The sequence below is a fragment of the Prunus dulcis genome, chromosome 6, assembly GCF_902201215.1.
Source record: "Prunus dulcis chromosome 6, ALMONDv2, whole genome shotgun sequence".
Classification (NCBI taxonomy): Eukaryota; Viridiplantae; Streptophyta; class Magnoliopsida; order Rosales; family Rosaceae; genus Prunus; species Prunus dulcis.
The window spans coordinates 5,041,235-5,058,565 of NC_047655.1; the positions used below are offsets into that span (position 1 = coordinate 5,041,235).

Here is a 17,331-nt window from a genome sequence, read left to right on the forward strand (position 1 = left end):
TCCTGGCAGGTCTCGGGACACCAAGTCTGCCGAGCCGCAAATTCTGGCACTCACGGTCCGAGCGTCCCCGAAACTCGTGAGGCAAAGTCAAGTGCTCTGACATAAACTGAAATCGGACTGGATGTCCGTAGACATCGGTCCAACTCTGGGTAATCACCAAGTAAAGGGTGGGTACATGGTGGTTCTAAAATAAACTATTTTTAGAAAAATCTAATAACTCACTGCCTTTCTGTGAAACTGAAATATTGCTGCTATCTCCTCTGATAGAGTTCTCAAACTTTGCTTTTTATATTGCTGAGCTTCAATAACTAGACAACACGTAAATCAAGGCATTGTACTGCTCAAATCACGTTCGAAATAAATAGTTCATAAAACGTTTTCAAGATCAAATAATGAAATTAACTCATATGAACTGACTTATAAAAGCTTATTTGTAGAAAACCATTATAAAATCATTTCAAAGCCTTATTTATATAAATCATTTATATAACTCATGCATATAAAACCGTTTATGAAAGAAAGTCTACTCACTGATGGTCCGAGCTAATTGGACCCTTCGAAGGTCCCTCCTGCGGGTCGACTGGACCTCTGGTGCCTGATTATCCATGAATAATAAATCAATAAACTGCTGAATAAAAAGAATTTAAATTAAACACCCTACCCCTGGCTCCTAGAAATACGTGCGCTCAATTTTTAAGTTACTCCTATGCTCACAATAGCGTTTTAGATAGTTAGAACGGTCTTAAGAGGCCCGAAGCCTCACTAAGCGATAAGATGCCAGATCGGCCGATCCGGGACCCCGTGGGTCCACGGTCTCCGATGGCCAATCTGGGCTTCTCTGAAGGTTCCTTACAGAGAAGGAACCATGTTCCGCGAATTTGGTCCGAAACGGACGGTCGGATTGGCCAAAATCGCATTATCGCTTAAACTCCAAACCCTAGCCCCAGGGTTCGCGATTTCGGAGTATCCGGGACTCCGATTTGCAATCCGTCAAATCCTACACGATCCTGAAATCATGTAGACCGACATATCCGAAATTCAGCGCGATCCGACGATTTAACAACACTGCACCCACGGATCGCGCGATATGGAAAATCCGTTCAGGGCTCAAACGGACTCCGAATCGAGATCCACGAAATCCTACGCACTCGTGACGACACGAGGATCACAAAACTGCACAGAATTACTTCACCACCATCGGCCACGCACCCCAGCACGGGCGGGCAGATTTGGGTGTCTAAAGCGATACCGGGTGGCTGAAAAATCTCAGAACCAAGACTCCAAACTCCTATCCTAGGTAAAACACCCCATTTGGAGTCACTTTTGTTCTTGGACATACCCCAAAAAGTGACCAGAAACAGTAGTTTTCGACGGTCGAAGTTTCGGCCAGAATTCAAGTCGAAAATTGATCGTTTTAGAGCTAAAATCGATCGAAACCCATACATCCATCAGCTAGAACACGAAAAATAGCTGAGAAACCATAGCTGAGAAACCATACCTTACTCGATTGATTTGGTGGAGAAACGAAGGAGAAATTCGAGCTGGAAGATCGGTGAAACTCGGGTGAACATCCGTCGGAAATCATGGTTTTCCGACCAGCTCCGGGCGGCCCAAGGGTGGAGGTCGGTCAGGTCTTGAAGGCGAGAGGGAGGTGGAGCCGTCGGTACCCACGGCGGAGATCAGCTCGGCCTGTGGTGGCCGAGCCGTCGCCGAGAAGGTGAAGAGTCGCACGGCTGGGGTGCGACGGGAGAGAGAGAAACTGACGGGGGAGAGGAGAGAGAAGGGATAAAAATCTGACTTTTTGACCAAATTACCATTTTACCATTCGCGGTATTTTGATCGTATCTTCTTCGTTACTACTCCGATTCGGGTCTACTCCGTGTCTACAGACTCCTTTCACCGTGCTCTACGCAACGGCCCAAGCGGAATTCCCAAATACTTTCTCAATTAAAAAGTCAAATTTTCCCCCATTAAATAATGCGAGGGCAAACTTGTCTTTTCGCTAGAAGATATTAATCCTTACTTTTTAGATATTTTATTTCTTTTTAGATATTTTGTTTTGGGTTATTACAATTTTGATTTTTGGTTAGATGTTAGTGTGTTTAGTTGTTCTAGTTTCAATTTTGATGATTGTGTTCTTAATTTGGTCATAGTCTTTGTAATTGAAACCTCTTAATAATCTTGATCTTTTATTTTTAATCTGCATTAATGTGGGCAATGCAGAGTATCTATATAATTTCAATAACGCTACGGGCACCAACTTATTTACCAACTTTTGAATACCAACACATGTGGCACATGACATGGCAACCCATGTCATCTGCCACCTCATTTATTTTAATTACATAATTTGTTATATAAATAAAAGAATTTCACACCGAAAAAAGAAAAAAGAAAAAAGAAAAAGAAAAAAATTCTTTTATTTATATAATAAATTATGTAATTAAAATAAATGAGGTTGCAGATGACATAGGTTGCCATGTCATGTGCCACATGTGTTGGTATCCAAAAGTTGGTAAACAAGTTGGTGCCCGTAGCGTTACTCATATAATTTACTCGTTTGACATGTTAATGCCCAATTAGATGAAAATGTTGTGATTGTTAATATTAAAACACAATGATACATAGAAGCCAAATTTGGAATCGAAGTAAAGCACACGAGAACAACAAAAATCTTTCACCCTTCTTTTTACGAGGAAAATACTAACAAAGACCTTTGCCTACCCAACGGTGAATCTAATTCAATGAGTTTCATCTTTATACAATATGAGCACGCCTGCAATAAATCTTTTATTTTTATGATTTTAAAAAAAAAAAACACAAGTAAATGAGAAAGGTAGGGAGAAATTATTTGATCCAACTACCGAACTACATTAGTCGTCTGTATGCCTCACAAGAAAAGGGGGCCTCCTCTATTGGGCTTCCACCCTACTCATGTAATCTCACCTAAGTGGGAAACCAATATAGGGATGGCATGTTTGGTTGTGAGAGTGGGACAAACAACTTACGTGGTCCAATTGCCGAACCAAAGAATTTATCATCAAGTGAGAATTGCTTTAATTTAAACTTTGGTGTTCAACAAAGGACCTAGAAATATAGTAGTTTAGCAATAGTGTTGGGTTCGAGTTCTAGCATTCGTGTAGTATTGTGTGAGTTTAGCATATTATTGCTCCTTTCAATAGGAAATGTTTTTTTTAAAAACTTTGGTGTTCAAAGTGGGTGTAAATGCTTATTACCAGTAAAACAACAAAGGTCTTTGGTTTCGATTAGTTAGCATATTGTCGAAGTCCCTTGTTTTAAATCCAAATAGTATATGGGAAATTTATACAATGTGAATGTGCAATGAATTACAAACACTTGTATAGTCATTGGACTAACTATTTTACATTTTCCCAATAGATTTTATGTTTATCATGAACCGCTGAATTTGTTCATATTTAATGTGAATTTACCTTTTGTACACTACCAAAAAGAAAAGAAAGGCAAGTATTGGTTAATTAAGGTAAACATTTGGCATCCTCTATACTCTCTTTTTATTCAGAGATGTCTCTTATTAAAAACTCTATGCTTTAACACACTAGCTCTTTTTGTCTAAACACAGTCTCATTCTTCAAAATGAATGGTGCTTCACACCTAGGGGTAGGCACGGTCCAGTTTGGTCCGGTTTTACTCTCAAACCACAGCTGAACCAATTAAATTTTTACGGTCCGATGTGATTCGGTTTGAACTAAAATCAAAATGAAAACCAAACCAAACCAAACCATTCATATCCGATTTGGTGCAGTTTGATTCGACCGGTTTAGGCATAAAAGAAAATATGCTTACAATAACACAAAACTTGTTAACATCTTTATTCCATCAAATAAACCTAAAACTGAACTTGCTCCTAACAAACATAAACATTTTCATCAAAGTTCATCCAAACTTCTAGCAACAAACTTCAACATACAATCCCATATTTTCATACAAACACAAACAAATTTCAATACCCAATTGATTAATACAATTGGAAATTACATACCAACTAATCAACTACGACATTCATTCTGATTTTATCAAATTAATGCAAAGAACAAAAAGCCAAACAAACACATTACTTCTTATTCTTCTACAAGGCATTTCAAAGAGAGCCATTAACCATATACTCTGTCACTGTTGACACATAACCTCCCGGCCCATCAAGTACAACACCATAGAAGCTACCACATTGAGGTGGTGCAAATCAGCAAGTTTAATGGCCTCGTTCCAGAAATCATCTCTCTGATGATCTGATCGAACACAAAATCTACAACATAGGGACCATGCAAGTGAGGTATTAATAAAAAATTAAAAGCTTTTGGAAACTAGTGCAATGAAAAGACAAATCATTTATTCTTCCATAACCCAATTCTCTCAGCTCTTCCCACACATTGACAGACCCAATCCCTATTTTCATAAATACAAATAATTGATTAATACAAATCAAATTAGAAATTTCAAAACCCAATTGATTAATTGACATCTTACAAAGCAGAGTAAGACAACAAAACAAAACAAAAACTGGGTATGATTCAAGAATTGAAACAAACCTTAGTTCTAAGAGGGTGGGATTGAAGTGGTATGAGCTATTTTCTCCAAGCCCCACTAAGTATCTCAGACATGGTTTTGCAGCTGCGAAAAAGAGGAAGATACAAGAGGCACAACTGGGTTTTCGACGAAGGAAAAGAGAGGCTTCGCTTGGGGGTTTTTTTTTTTTTTCTTTTTTTTTTCTTTTTTTTTTTCAGATGAGGTTTGAGTTTGAGTTGTAGATAAGAGAGAGGCCTCGAATGTGAGTGTAGTGGAGGGTTTTTTTGGTTTTGTTTTGTTTTGGGGTCCAATTAAGTGTGAAAAGGGTACATAATATGTCATTCTACTAACCAATTGTTGTTTGACACATGTACATTAAATAAAATTAATATTAGATAGAGTTATATCGGTTCGGTTTGGTTTAGGACAGTTTCAAAAAAGCTCAAACTGCAGCTGAACCAAACCAACTCTGTTCGGATCAGTTTTTCAAACTGTTGACTTTTTCTTTTGTCAAAATCAAACTAAACCGAACCAATATAATCGGTTCGACCGGTATAATCGAATCGGTCAGATTGATGCCCACTCCTATTCACACTATATATATATATATATATATTTGGGTGGTAGTGTGCACAATTTTATCCTATTAATTGTTTTATTCCAACCAACACGAAACGTTTAACCTAATTCACAATTTAGTTGGTAAGATTGATTAGTATCGTGATAAATAAAAACAATCAAGCTCAAACATGCCTAATTAAAATACATCATATTCGAAAGATAATACTTTGTATATATTCCGTCACACTTTGTCCGATACAATAGTTATGCTGATTATAACTTAAGTTTTTTATGTAGTAATGTTGAATAATAACCACAAAAATCTAATCAAGACTATTTGGTCGTGTGCATTTTATTCTAAATATAAAATTTTGTTGGAACAATCTGAACCGTCAACAAAGCTGGGACCCATCAGATAAGGCAACGGTTGTCCTCTCTTTGTCCAAATAATAATGAAGATACATAAAACTTAAACCTTGTACACAATCCAGTTACATAGCCTATAGAGAAGAGAAGCTTCACGCTTAGTCTCTCACGCCCAAAATATCAGGATCGTGCAGATTTCGCCACGTGGATACTCGAATGTAATCGGATGCAAACCTATTTATATTCCACTCTTTATTCTCCAGTTCTCGTCCGCCCTTCTCTCTCTTTCTCTCGCTCTCTATCCTTCGCCGTTGTCTCTCTCTCTCTCTTCTCTCACACTCAATACATCCCAAACCCAAACCCTAATTCCATGTTTGGTCATCTGACTGTCATCGATTATCTGCGCTGAAATTTGCTCTGTCCCAATTCTCCTAGGCAATCTTCGATTCGATTTTGTGTTTTGCTGGACGAGAATCGGAGGTCGGCGGAGCTGAGATTTTAAAAATGGCGACCTCCACGAGCAGTGTCTACGTCAGTGTTATTGAGGACGTCATCAACAAGGTTCGCGAAGAGTTCATGAACAGCGGCCCCGGAGAAGACGTTCTCAAGGAGCTCCAAGGAGTAATTTCAATTCCGATTTCAATCTTCCAGCTTTCATTTTCATTTTTTTATTTTTCAAGTTCGCCATCTTTATTGATAATTGAAATTTTAAATTGGGTTGGTAGATTTAGGGTTTTCTGGCGGACTGGTTCTAGAGTTCGATCTAATCAATTTCTAGGGTTTTGAGTTTAAGGGGATTCATTGCTTTCTTGGAAAGTCGCTGTGAGCTACGGTATAGCTGATTTTTTAAAGTTGGGTCAAATTTCAGACTTGGGAGGCGAAGATGATGCAAGCCGGTGTAGTAAATACTCCTATAGAGAGAGCTGTGGCGTCAAAGCCAACGCCTGGTAGTGCTATTACTCCAGTTCACGATCTCAATGTACCTTATGAAGGGACCGAGGAGTACGAGACACCCACTGCTGAGATACTCTTCCCTCCAGTGAGTTTTTGCTGTGTTTTTCTGTGTTTGTAATCAAAATCTCTGCTTGCTATTTGTTGAATTGAGCCCGAGTGTTGCATCACATGGTTGATGTGGGTTCTTTGGAATGTTAGACCCCGTTGCAAACCCCAATTCAGACGCCTCTACCCGGAACTGGGGACAACTTATATAACATTCCTACCGGAGGTAGTGACTTTTCTGCATCTGCAAACGAGTCTGGTAGCAGCAATGGTGGCAGCAATACAGAGCTGAAAGCTGGAAGACCTAGCCCCTACATGGTAAACACTTAATATTTGGATCGTATGAGGTGTTTCCAGTTATTATGTTTCAAATTGCATAGTGGGAATACGAAACTCTCTCATTGGTCATTATAAAGTAGCTAAATTTGATTTTAATTGAACTTAGCTCTTTCTTTGTCTAATATATACGATTAACTCTCTTTGTTAATTAAGAAATATGAAATATCAAACATACCTTGTTTAGTTAAAAGGTTGTTAATAATAAATTAAAAAGGTAAGGATAGTAATGTAATTACATAACTTTCCACAATCTTCTAATTTTTACTCTTTTTCTTTCTACACTAACATTTGGGGGTGATAATCCTTCGGGTAATAGTGTAAGAGAACCTAAATCTTCTTTGTTCTGTTTGCAGCAACCTCCTTCTCCTTGGATGAACCACCGACCCCCTCTAGATGTTAATATTGGTAAGTTGGATGGTGTGGTTGTATATATATTTACTCTCGATAGTTGTGTAGTGATCTCCATTTTATTGGTGTAGCTTACGTGGAAGGGCGGGATGAGGTGGACAGAGGGACCTCTCATCAACCCCCGACACAGGTAATGCCTGCTATTAATTACAAATTCAAATTGCAGAAAAATGACTGGGTTTCTGGGTATGAAGAAAACTCATGATTAGAGAGTTGTGAATGGCTTTGGTGTGTATGCCTCCTTTTCGTTGCTTTTTATTTTTTCACTTCTTGTCAAGGATATACAATCTATCTTAAGATGCATCATTCTTTTACAATTATAGTTAATCATTATCTCACTATTGGAGAAAATTTCAGGACTTTTTCCAGATGAATTCTGGAAAGCGAAAACGTGAAGATCTTGCTTCACAGTATCCAGCTGGTGGATTTATACCCCAACAAGATGGAGCTGGAGATGCTGCACCTGAGGTTTTTGAGATTGAGGTTTTTTTTCTTCCTGTTTCATTTTTTAATAATTTCTGACAAGTTTGCTGCACAAACTTCTTTTTAACTTTTTCTTTTGGATTCATCTATTGTATCAGTGAAATTTTTTTATTTATTTGAATCTCTGGATGGGTATTTATCCTTGGTAAATTCTAAGACTAGTTTCCTTTAATGTCCAAATTATTAAGAAAAAACGGCCTGAGATAATCTATTCAATGAATTACAAATTAAGTTAAGTTGAAACTTATCTCAAACCATTAGGCGAGTTGTACTTTTTGGTGGGACATAGTCTGATGAACAACTACCATGTTCAGTTGTATGTGAACATTGATCACCTCTCTCTCTCTCTCAGTTGGTTTCATGGAACTGAGGACCTTGTGCTTGGGGCTCTTATCTGAAGATCACTGCTAGTGCTTTATTTATTTATTTTTGCAAGTCATATCTTCTTTAGGGTCTAATAGTTTTTCAGGAAGCTACGTTTAAGGTGTCATTCAAAGTCATATGAAATATAGTTATTTATGTATGTGGGTGACTTGGTTGGGGTAATTTTTTGTTTATCCTATTATTCTGGGCTTTGCCTAGTATAGTAAAGTACTGCGGTGAAACATGGGCAGGCCTTAGGCCGTATATCAATTAATTAAAATTCGAGTTGATAATTGCAACTTAGCAAGCAATTAGGCTGCAAATATTCCAGGCAGGGCGTCATATCTTGTTCCTATATCTTGTTCCTACTACATTTTCAGATCAAACTGTTTTCTACACTTCATAGTGGAATGTGAAAACATATGTGATTATCTTTGGAGCATTACACTATAATTGGTTATAGCTTTATCTTTATGAAGTCAAGTTTACTTAGAGCATGGAAGAACATTTCTAAACCAGCATGATTCATGTGTAACACACATTATCTTTTTTGGGTTTATGCAATCTTTAGACCCTTAATGTTGGTAACCTTTCAGGTCAGTGGAGGGAGCACTTCTATTGGTGGGCGTGCATGTAGCGAGATGGTAACTTGTGCAATGAGGTCAACTCCCAAGATTCCTCAACTTGATGGGCCAATTCCTGATCCCTATGATGACGCGCTTTCTACTCCCAATGTAAGTACTTTTAATGTAATTTTGCATGTAGCTGGAAATTTTATTTTTATTGTGTATGGCCCTTTTATAATAGATATGCACATTAACTCATTAACTCATCGGTTGGGTTGGTATAATCGTCACTTTTGCTTTCTGATATTCCCTGCTCTATATTAGGTTCTTATGATTTGTTTCCTAGGACGTGTGATTGACTAACTGCTTTGTGTCTTCATGGCTATGTTTTGCATTGTATTAAGACTGTATACACATGAAATTGTGCACTGCCTTGATCTGACAGGCGGTGAGCCCTGTGCTTGTTAATGATGTGAAAGTTACACGGATAAGTGTCACCATTTATCTGCGTGTCATTGCTGTGTTGGGTTACTGAGAAGTTGAATGTTCATCTTTGTAGAGCTTTATTTTTCGTTGGAGGCCATTTCAATTTTATAGCAAGAATACCTTTCTCGGCCTTTTGGATAAGATAAGTGTAGTATCATCTTATCAGTTTAATATCTGATATGCGGGCCAATGGTCCACACCATATTAAATTAACTTTTCGGGGAAGACCCAACACAGTAGCTTGCTGATGGGCTTGCAAGCTTCACCCATGCTGTGCACTCTAGCACGGACCTGGCGCACCCTAATTACAAATATTGTATAGCAATAAAGTGTGGTTTATGGTTTTGTTTTAGAAATTTCATCCAGTAGCCTGAAATGTGTCAACTGTGATATGAATGGTCAATGGACAGTGTTCTTTGGATACCGTACTAGGAACTTGGATTTTTTTTCTTTTCACCTGTTTGGATTAGGTCAATGGATTCTAGTGGGTTGTTCAGATTTTGAGTTCTGGCCAGTTTAGCCTGTAGCCAGTATCTTTAAAAAAAAATATATATATTATTCTTATTTTTGGGGTTTTTTTTGGGGGGGGGGGGGGGGGGTGGGGGGGGGGGGTGGTCGGGGATGGGTCCTGGTAGCAAGTATCTTTTAACCATTGACTTGATGGTCTAAAATCTTTTGAATTATAAATTTTGGAAACTTATCTTTTCTTTATCGAATGTGTTGTGTTACCATGCCTACATGCTTTCAACTTTATGAACCATTATGTTCAACTTTCCTCTCTGTCTGTCCCTCCCCTCTCACACTTGTTAATATTTTTTCACTTGCTGACTGTTGCTTCTTCCTCCCCTTACCCTACAGATATATAATTATCAAGGAACTTTCAACGAAGACTACAACGTTGCCAATACACCTACACCCAATGGTAATCTCGTGATAAACTTGTGAACACTGTGATTACCTTAGGAATGGATAAATTTAATGTCATAAATCCATCTCTGTGTTGTCAAAGCTTCCTTCTCTCATAATTTTGTATCCTCCAGATCTACCAGTCAGCACTCCAGCTCCTGTTGTTCAAAATGATGTTGGAGATGACGACGACGACGAGCCCCCATTGAATGAAAATGATGATGATGATTTGGACGATGTGGACCAAGGGGAGGAGGTAAACACACACCATTTGGTTTTGGCTCAGTTTGACAAGGTATATATATATATATCTCTCTCTCTCTCCCTCTCTACCATGCAGTGTTATGGCTATACTTTTTAGGCTTTATATACTTATTTTTCTCTGAAATATATAGGATTAACAATTGTCTTCTCATGTATTTGGTTGCGTAGGTGACACGCACCAAGAGCAGGTGGAAGTGCACATTGAAGGATGGGATTATGCGCATAAACAATAAGGATATTCTCTTCAATAAGGTGAAGTTTACTTTGAAGAATTAATATTTTTGTGCTGTCTGTTCTTGTCCTCTCATGAGCTTTCTTTGGAATACGGCCTATTTTATGCAGGCGACTGGAGAATTTGACTTCTGATTTTGCTTGAGAGCTGCCTATTTTGGCAATTAGCGGCAGTTGCCTTAGCAGGGCAAGTCCAGAGGTATCAGTGGGTGTTTCGTAATTTTTCTTTATGAATTATTATTAAGAGAGAGCTTGAGGGAAGAGAAAGACCATGCTAGATACTTTTTAAAGATTGGGATGGATCATGGATGTTGGCCTATTTGTACATAAAGGATGATAGCTTTTTTGGCCTTTAAAATGGGATGGCTACTGAGGCGTTTCCGAAGTTTTACTATTTCTGTGATGGAATGCAATTCCATTAACTCTGTATACTGGAATTTATTCGTTAATTTACGAATTGCATTGTTTATTATCTTTCCAATTTGGCGCCTGATTCCGTCCCTTTCGGAAAAACTCTACCCGGTTATGATACTTTATATTTTTTAGACTGTTAAATGTGGGGAACACTGTTTTTGAATAAGTTAGATTTACCGACAGTTAATTGTTTCATTTGGTACATCCCGTACATTTTAAAACATCACTTATTTTCCTTGTACAATGAAAGTGGTTTTGTCAACTGAAAGCAGATGGTTCTTTAGTAATGTTTTTTTTTTTCAATGAAGTGAACTTAATATGAACTGAAATCTATTCCTTCTCTAAACCGTGCACCATAGTGACTTTCTTGGCATGGTTTGCTCTTCATAGATCAAATAATGTAGATCTTTTGAAGAAAACAATCAGCAAACCCGCCTTTCCACCTTCTGCCCCTTTTTGTTTATGAACAAGAAACCTGCTTTGGAGTTTTTATGCTTTTATTTCCCATGTTTTAGGTAATTTTGTTGTAAGAATATCTTGACCAAGAAGAGAGAACTTGGAAAAAATAATAATTCTGACACTGTTACACAAAAATGGAAGACAACCTCTCATCTGGAAGGTGGCCGTGAGGCTGAGAAAAAGGCCTCTAATTTGTTGAAGGCATTGCCATTGTAACCAACAATTCTACCACGATAATGATTTAGCAGAAATGAAAAAATAGACGTCAGAAACCGTGGCAGGTTAATGTTTGATTTGAAATGTGTTCTACATAAGGCAGCAGCAGGCAAAGCCCTTTATCAAAAAACCAGGCCTAGCCATTTCATACGGCACAGAAGAGAAGCTGAATCTCAAATGTCATTGCGCTTGGTTCGCAATCATGCACTGGGATTGAAAGACGGCAAACAGCGATGAGGGATCCGTAAAAGGTGCCACAGCCGGGTGTTGCCACCCGCCTGCAGCCGAAAAAGGCGGGGTAATACTTCTTACGTTCTGATCACTGCCTTTTTCGCTCGACTCTGGCATTGGTTCTGGAATGAGGACTGGTGATAGTAATGGGATTGCCATTGAAGCGTCGTCCAATAAAGGGTTGGTGGAGGCTGTGCCTGCCGTTTGATCAAGCTGAAGACATGCCGGGGCATGCTGTTGTAGCCTCGTCGGGGCCTTCCCTCTGCCTTCGCCTCTACCTGTGACGTTGTTGTAAGTATTGCAAATCTCCATTGTTTGATTTGAATGATTGATGCTATGAAAAAGTAGTCACGTACAAAAGTCTTAGCTCTGTCTCTCTCACACACACACACACACTTAGGATTTGGCTTATTGTATGTGGAGATTTAAAAAGGGTTTGCAAATGAAGCAAAGGATATAGATAGCAAATGGTGCTTAATTATGACTTTTTCCTTCTTGGCTAAAAATAAGGGTTTCGGTTATAGAGATGAATGGTTAGAAAACGAAATTTACGTTAAACGACAGTTTGAATAACGGTCATTTGCTCAAATAATGTTGAACAACGCTGCCTTTGTGCGCCAAACTTGGTTGAGCAAATTAACCAAAGGAGATAAACGTAGGGATAATGATCGGGCTATATTATGCCCGTGTCAAATTCGTGTTAAGGATGAATCAATCTTAACTTAATCCGTTTAATTAATTATAAACTACTCAGTTATGTGACATTTCTCACAAGAAAACTTATGCGAGGATGTTCTTGTCACGCGACAGTATTGAGTGATAGAACAATCTAGTTAAAAGATGTCATATGTTTAAGAAATAAAAACCATAATGATTGAAAGTTGAACAGAAGATTATCTAGAGTTGTAGACCTGGAATATATTCCCGTACGAAAAACCCAACAATTATCATTCTTGTGCAAGGCACTGCACTGCTCTATGTGCTTGCATGTCAATGTCACATTGAAGCATATACCAAGTACAGCATTATAAAGAATAAGATGTAGCTTCTGCAATGAGAAATCCTATTTCTCTTTGGATATGGAGATTACATATATATTTTCACTGTTTTTGTCTTGGTTTTGGTCATATCATTTGTTTTTCAGGTACTTAATAAGATTCGATTCATACCTAGAGCATTTACGAGAAATATTGTTTTTAAGCTAGAAATTTCTAAACCCTAGCCCCTCACTATTCTTCCTCCCCTTTCCTCTATTCTCTTCCTCCTTCTCTTCTCCTCTCATTTTCATAGACAAAAGGTGTTCCCTATTTGTCTTCGTTTTGTTATGATTTTCCTCCAACCATCACAGGCAGCTACGCCTTGGCGTCAGATCTCCACTTGCGTTTCGGCGTCGGATCTCCACCACCATCTTTTTTGCAGTTTCTTTATGTTTGGAATAAGTCACAGAGACTCTTTGGGTTCTTTGTGTAGTTTTCACCTCTCATTTTGTGAGAGTTTTCACCTCTCATTTTGTGAGAGTTTTCACCTCTCCTTTGTGAGAGCTTTTCATCCCTCCTTTGTGAGAGCTTTTCGTCTCTCTCTTGTGAGAGTTTTATTTGTATTGTTATGACTTGATTTTTTCAAGTTTTATCTCTTTTTTATTATTATGAATTTGCAATCATAGTTTGAATGCCTATGCCTGAGTTACCCTTTGTGGCTAGTGGTTTTTTTGGCTAAATTATGAATGTAATCATAAAATTTCTCAACCCAAAAAAAATAAATAAATAAATAAAATTCAAATTTAAATACATGTCATCTTTTAACTGGATTATTCCATTACTCAGCATCGCTATGTGACAGCTCCACGTAAGTGTTTATATTATTTTTCATTTGACACCCATGTCTCATAAGTTAGAAATTTAAGTGTAGGATCTCCTACCAAAACCAATTTGCCACCACCATTTGAAAAAAGAATCCGGTTATTTATCTTTACCATATAACTGTAGTCCCTCAGTCATGTCTTATGGGCAAACTGCCTGATTATGTGAACGGTGTTATTTGGGCATTTTATAGAAAAATAACAAGTGGGAGAGAATGAGAATCATGTAAATTGCCATGTATGTACGGATAAGTGTGAAGAAAGAGAGAATAACGAGATGTTGTTCTCTTTATCATCCTTTTAAAACTTTTTATGTGCCAATGCATGTTAGAGTGTTTAAAATGTGTGCCATATGAATTATGAGCTATTTAGAACTTTTTCTTTTGGTTCATTTTGCTATGTATATCATTACCATATGGTCTAAAATGGAATATTATTTAGACATTTTTGTTTTTTGAATTTTGTTCGGATTTCATTTTTTGATTGTAGGTTTTCTATTTGGTCAATTTAGTTATTGTATTTTGATTTGTTAATAATTTAGATTTTCTCATCTAATTGAGTGTTAATGTGCCCTTGTAGCAAATGTTGAGGTTCCTTGGAGCACGTTAACAGTTATTAGATGTCATGTTGATGTCTTTGATTGTATTGTTGAAATTTATGTTTGACTAAAAAAAAAGTCTATTAGACGAAAACACCATAGTTGTTAATGAATTAAAACAAAGTAACTAAATTGATAGGAGAGAGAAACTCTCATGCAACGAAGATAGCAAAAAGTGTTATATTCAGCCAATAACACATAGTCCAATTTTCATTTTACCAATTTCCTTGTGCCCCTTGTTTTATCCTTAGTTTTGTAACATATGGCACACATGAATTTAACTATGTTAGCTCTTTTTTTAATTAATAGAATTATAATATATTATAACACACATTTGCAATTCATTTGTGACAATCATATACCCACTATGCAATTCATTTGAATCAAATTCATTTCGTTTCAATTTTTTTCCCTTTTTGTTTTCATCTACAGTAACAACTAATTATTGATTTTTCTTTTAACAATTTTTCAGATAATTTGCGTGTTTTGGTTTTCTTTACTGATATTAAATATAAGGAAATTAACTTTTGATAAACCAAAATGTTGGAGGTATGCTTCAGCCAACATTTGACCCAACCAGACCTGAGCCTTGGTGGTCAGATGCCAGACGCAAATCACCGCATGGCAGGGATTGTCATCTCAGCAATGGGACGCAAATCTTAAAATTATACTAGTAAATCAACGTTTTTCCTTCTCTTTTTCCCCAAAAAAAAATTGAAATCAAATGAATTATGATTGTCACAAATTAATCATTTAAAAGCTTCTTGTGCGATGACTCCAACACCAACAACTAAAAAGGAAAAAAAAAATTATGAAGCAGAGCCTGGCTTACTTGACGAACCAGCAGCCAATGAGCGAAATAGATGCAGGGGTTGCGTTTTGCATAGCGAAGAAGATGAATGGACTGAGTTTGGGTGGAGAACGTGGGATGGTTGTGGTGGTCGGCTGTTGGAGTTGGGTGGGTGGTTTCTCGGCGGCTGCTGGGTTTTCGCTTTTTTAGTTTCAATATTTTTTTAATTCAATGATAAGTTAGGTTAATGGTAAGTGAGTGGATAGGTGTCATAAAAACAAGGAAGAAACAGGGTGGCATAGGGAAAAATGACTCCAATAACACAAGGAAGAAATCGGGAGGAATCAGAAAAAATGACTCAAATAACACAATGAAATGTGAGATAACTTTTTCAAGTGTCATTGTGTTATTAGTCGAGGATAACAAAGTACTATCCTCGTTACAATAAAGTTTTTTTTTTCCACTGTCTTTTGTGGCTTAAATTTATAAATGAAATCTCCATTTTCTTAAGAGGAAAAAAAAAAAGAGTAAGAATACCTTAAAATGCACGTTTGTTGTAAAAGTTTTTTTTTTTTTTTGGTTAAGTAAATTACACGCTCTCCTGCTACACATTGTTCCAGTTATATTAAAAGAAAAAAAAAAACAAGGAACCAAACCTTCAAAACTAGAAGGAGACATTTTTTGATATTCTCAAGGAAACTTCCTTGCTTGGAAAACAAAGTCAAATATATATTATATATTATATAATATAATAAAAGAAAAACAAAATATTGGGAAATTAAACAAAGATAAACCAACATGCCGCCTTCTTCTTTTTTAATCAAAAAGCAAAAAGGCTCTCAAATGCAAGCAAATTTTGATTTTGATTTTTTGTGATTCACTTCTTCTCCAATGTGGGAGCAAAATAATTCGCTACTGATCCGCCACATCACGGGATCAGATTTAGGCACAACTCGACATAGGTTTATATGGGCGTTGGCCCAATGTAGGTTCTCTTGCGGGAAAGCCTAACACGAGCTCAAATTGGGGTCGATCCAATATGGGTTGATATACGCATAAGCCCAACGTGAGTTCGTATTGACATTGGCCCAATACAGGTTCGCATGCACTTAAACCCAAAGTGATTCCGGATGCGCACCTCCCAACACGGGTTCAGATATGCACCACTCAACGTGGGTTCACAGGTGCATTACCCTATGTTGACTCATGTACAAGTGGCCCGACATGGGTTCGTGGGTATATTCAAACGTCCGCACTCCCCAATCCGCATGAATCAAGAAACAACATGAACACGGTTGAGAGTCGACAACGCACAACTTACATTAACCGAAAGTGGTGGAAGTGAACATAAGACGTGCAAAGTGAGGCTTGCATCCCAAGCCTGTCACCAGGTATAAATGCTAAGTTCCACGACCAGAGAAAGGGACGCGATTTCAGATTAATTGGTGCACTCAAATACACACAGAAATTGACTTGAGCATCGAAGTATCTTTTGCAGGTACCCATCCCTCTCTCATCTAATTTGGGAGAAGCGTCGCTTGGAGATTTATTTGTCTCGTGTGCGGAGTAAAGCCAAGAACCAGTGGAAGACATTTTTATTGTAAGAATTTCTGCTCTAACATCCAACACTGGGTTGGAAAAAAATCCTCCACAAGACCAAACCAATGCCTTTCTTTCAAGGTTTTATTTATTTATCAGATCTTTCAAGGTTCTTCCTTTTTTATAGATAGATATAGATGTATAAATTTTATAATACATTATACACATCTTTATTAACTTCTTTTTTTCTTTATTATTTGATTCAACAAAAAACTTGGAAAATGTTCTTGTTCTTTACAATTGGAAGTTTCAAGTTAAAGAAAAGATGCTCCAAATCCAAGTTTTATTGTTATTTGTTAATTTGTTATTTGTTATTGTTTTGTGTTTATTATAAAAATCAAACTGCCACCTCCAGCTAGCGAGCTACCTGGTGCCTCAATGGCAGGTGTTCGAAACCCGTTGGTAGCACTTTGTGGCCATAAAAATCTCAAAAAACAAAAAAGAAAAAGAAGATGAAATTTTTCTAAGTGTAAGAGGATCTTTGAATAAATATTTTGTTAAAAAGACCAGTACTTCATTTGAAAATTTACCAAATGTATTTGGGCAGTGTTTAATTTTGATAAAATTTGTAATTTTAGTGTTTAATTTGACTAAAGGGGCTCACTTTCGAAATTTTCCCAGGGCCTTAGAAAACCCTGGACCGGCTGAC

General features: G+C 37.3%; 1 protein-coding gene and 1 non-coding gene across 2 annotated transcripts; both read left to right on the plus strand.

Moving 5' to 3' along the window:
- The first annotated feature begins 5,611 nt into the window (after positions 1-5,611).
- Positions 5,612-10,998, plus strand: LOC117632238 (transcription initiation factor IIA large subunit-like). The gene is made up of 11 exons (XM_034365675.1): positions 5,612-6,093; positions 6,341-6,511; positions 6,625-6,789; positions 7,164-7,215; positions 7,290-7,348; positions 7,576-7,701; positions 8,661-8,798; positions 9,975-10,038; positions 10,157-10,317; positions 10,455-10,538; positions 10,629-10,998. The coding sequence occupies exons 1-11, from the start codon at positions 5,977-5,979 to the stop codon at positions 10,650-10,652; spliced, it is 1,161 nt and encodes a 386-aa protein (XP_034221566.1). The 5' UTR covers positions 5,612-5,976; the 3' UTR covers positions 10,653-10,998.
- On the plus strand, positions 9,233-9,421 carry LOC117633323. Its single transcript, XR_004586634.1, has one exon. It is a non-coding gene; the product is annotated as a U2 spliceosomal RNA (small nuclear RNA).
- Positions 10,999-17,331: the final 6,333 nt, after the last annotated feature.

Bases quoted from the DNA above. Each gene is read 5' to 3' on its own strand.
- LOC117632238 (XM_034365675.1), top strand. From the start codon at position 5,977: ATGGCGACCTCCACGAGCAGTGTCTACGTCAGTGTTATTGAGGACGTC. The intron at 6,512-6,624 runs GTGAGTTTTTGC...TTGGAATGTTAG, and splicing joins CTGAGATACTCTTCCCTCCA to ACCCCGTTGCAAACCCCAAT. The intron at 6,790-7,163 runs GTAAACACTTAA...TTCTGTTTGCAG, and splicing joins GAAGACCTAGCCCCTACATG to CAACCTCCTTCTCCTTGGAT.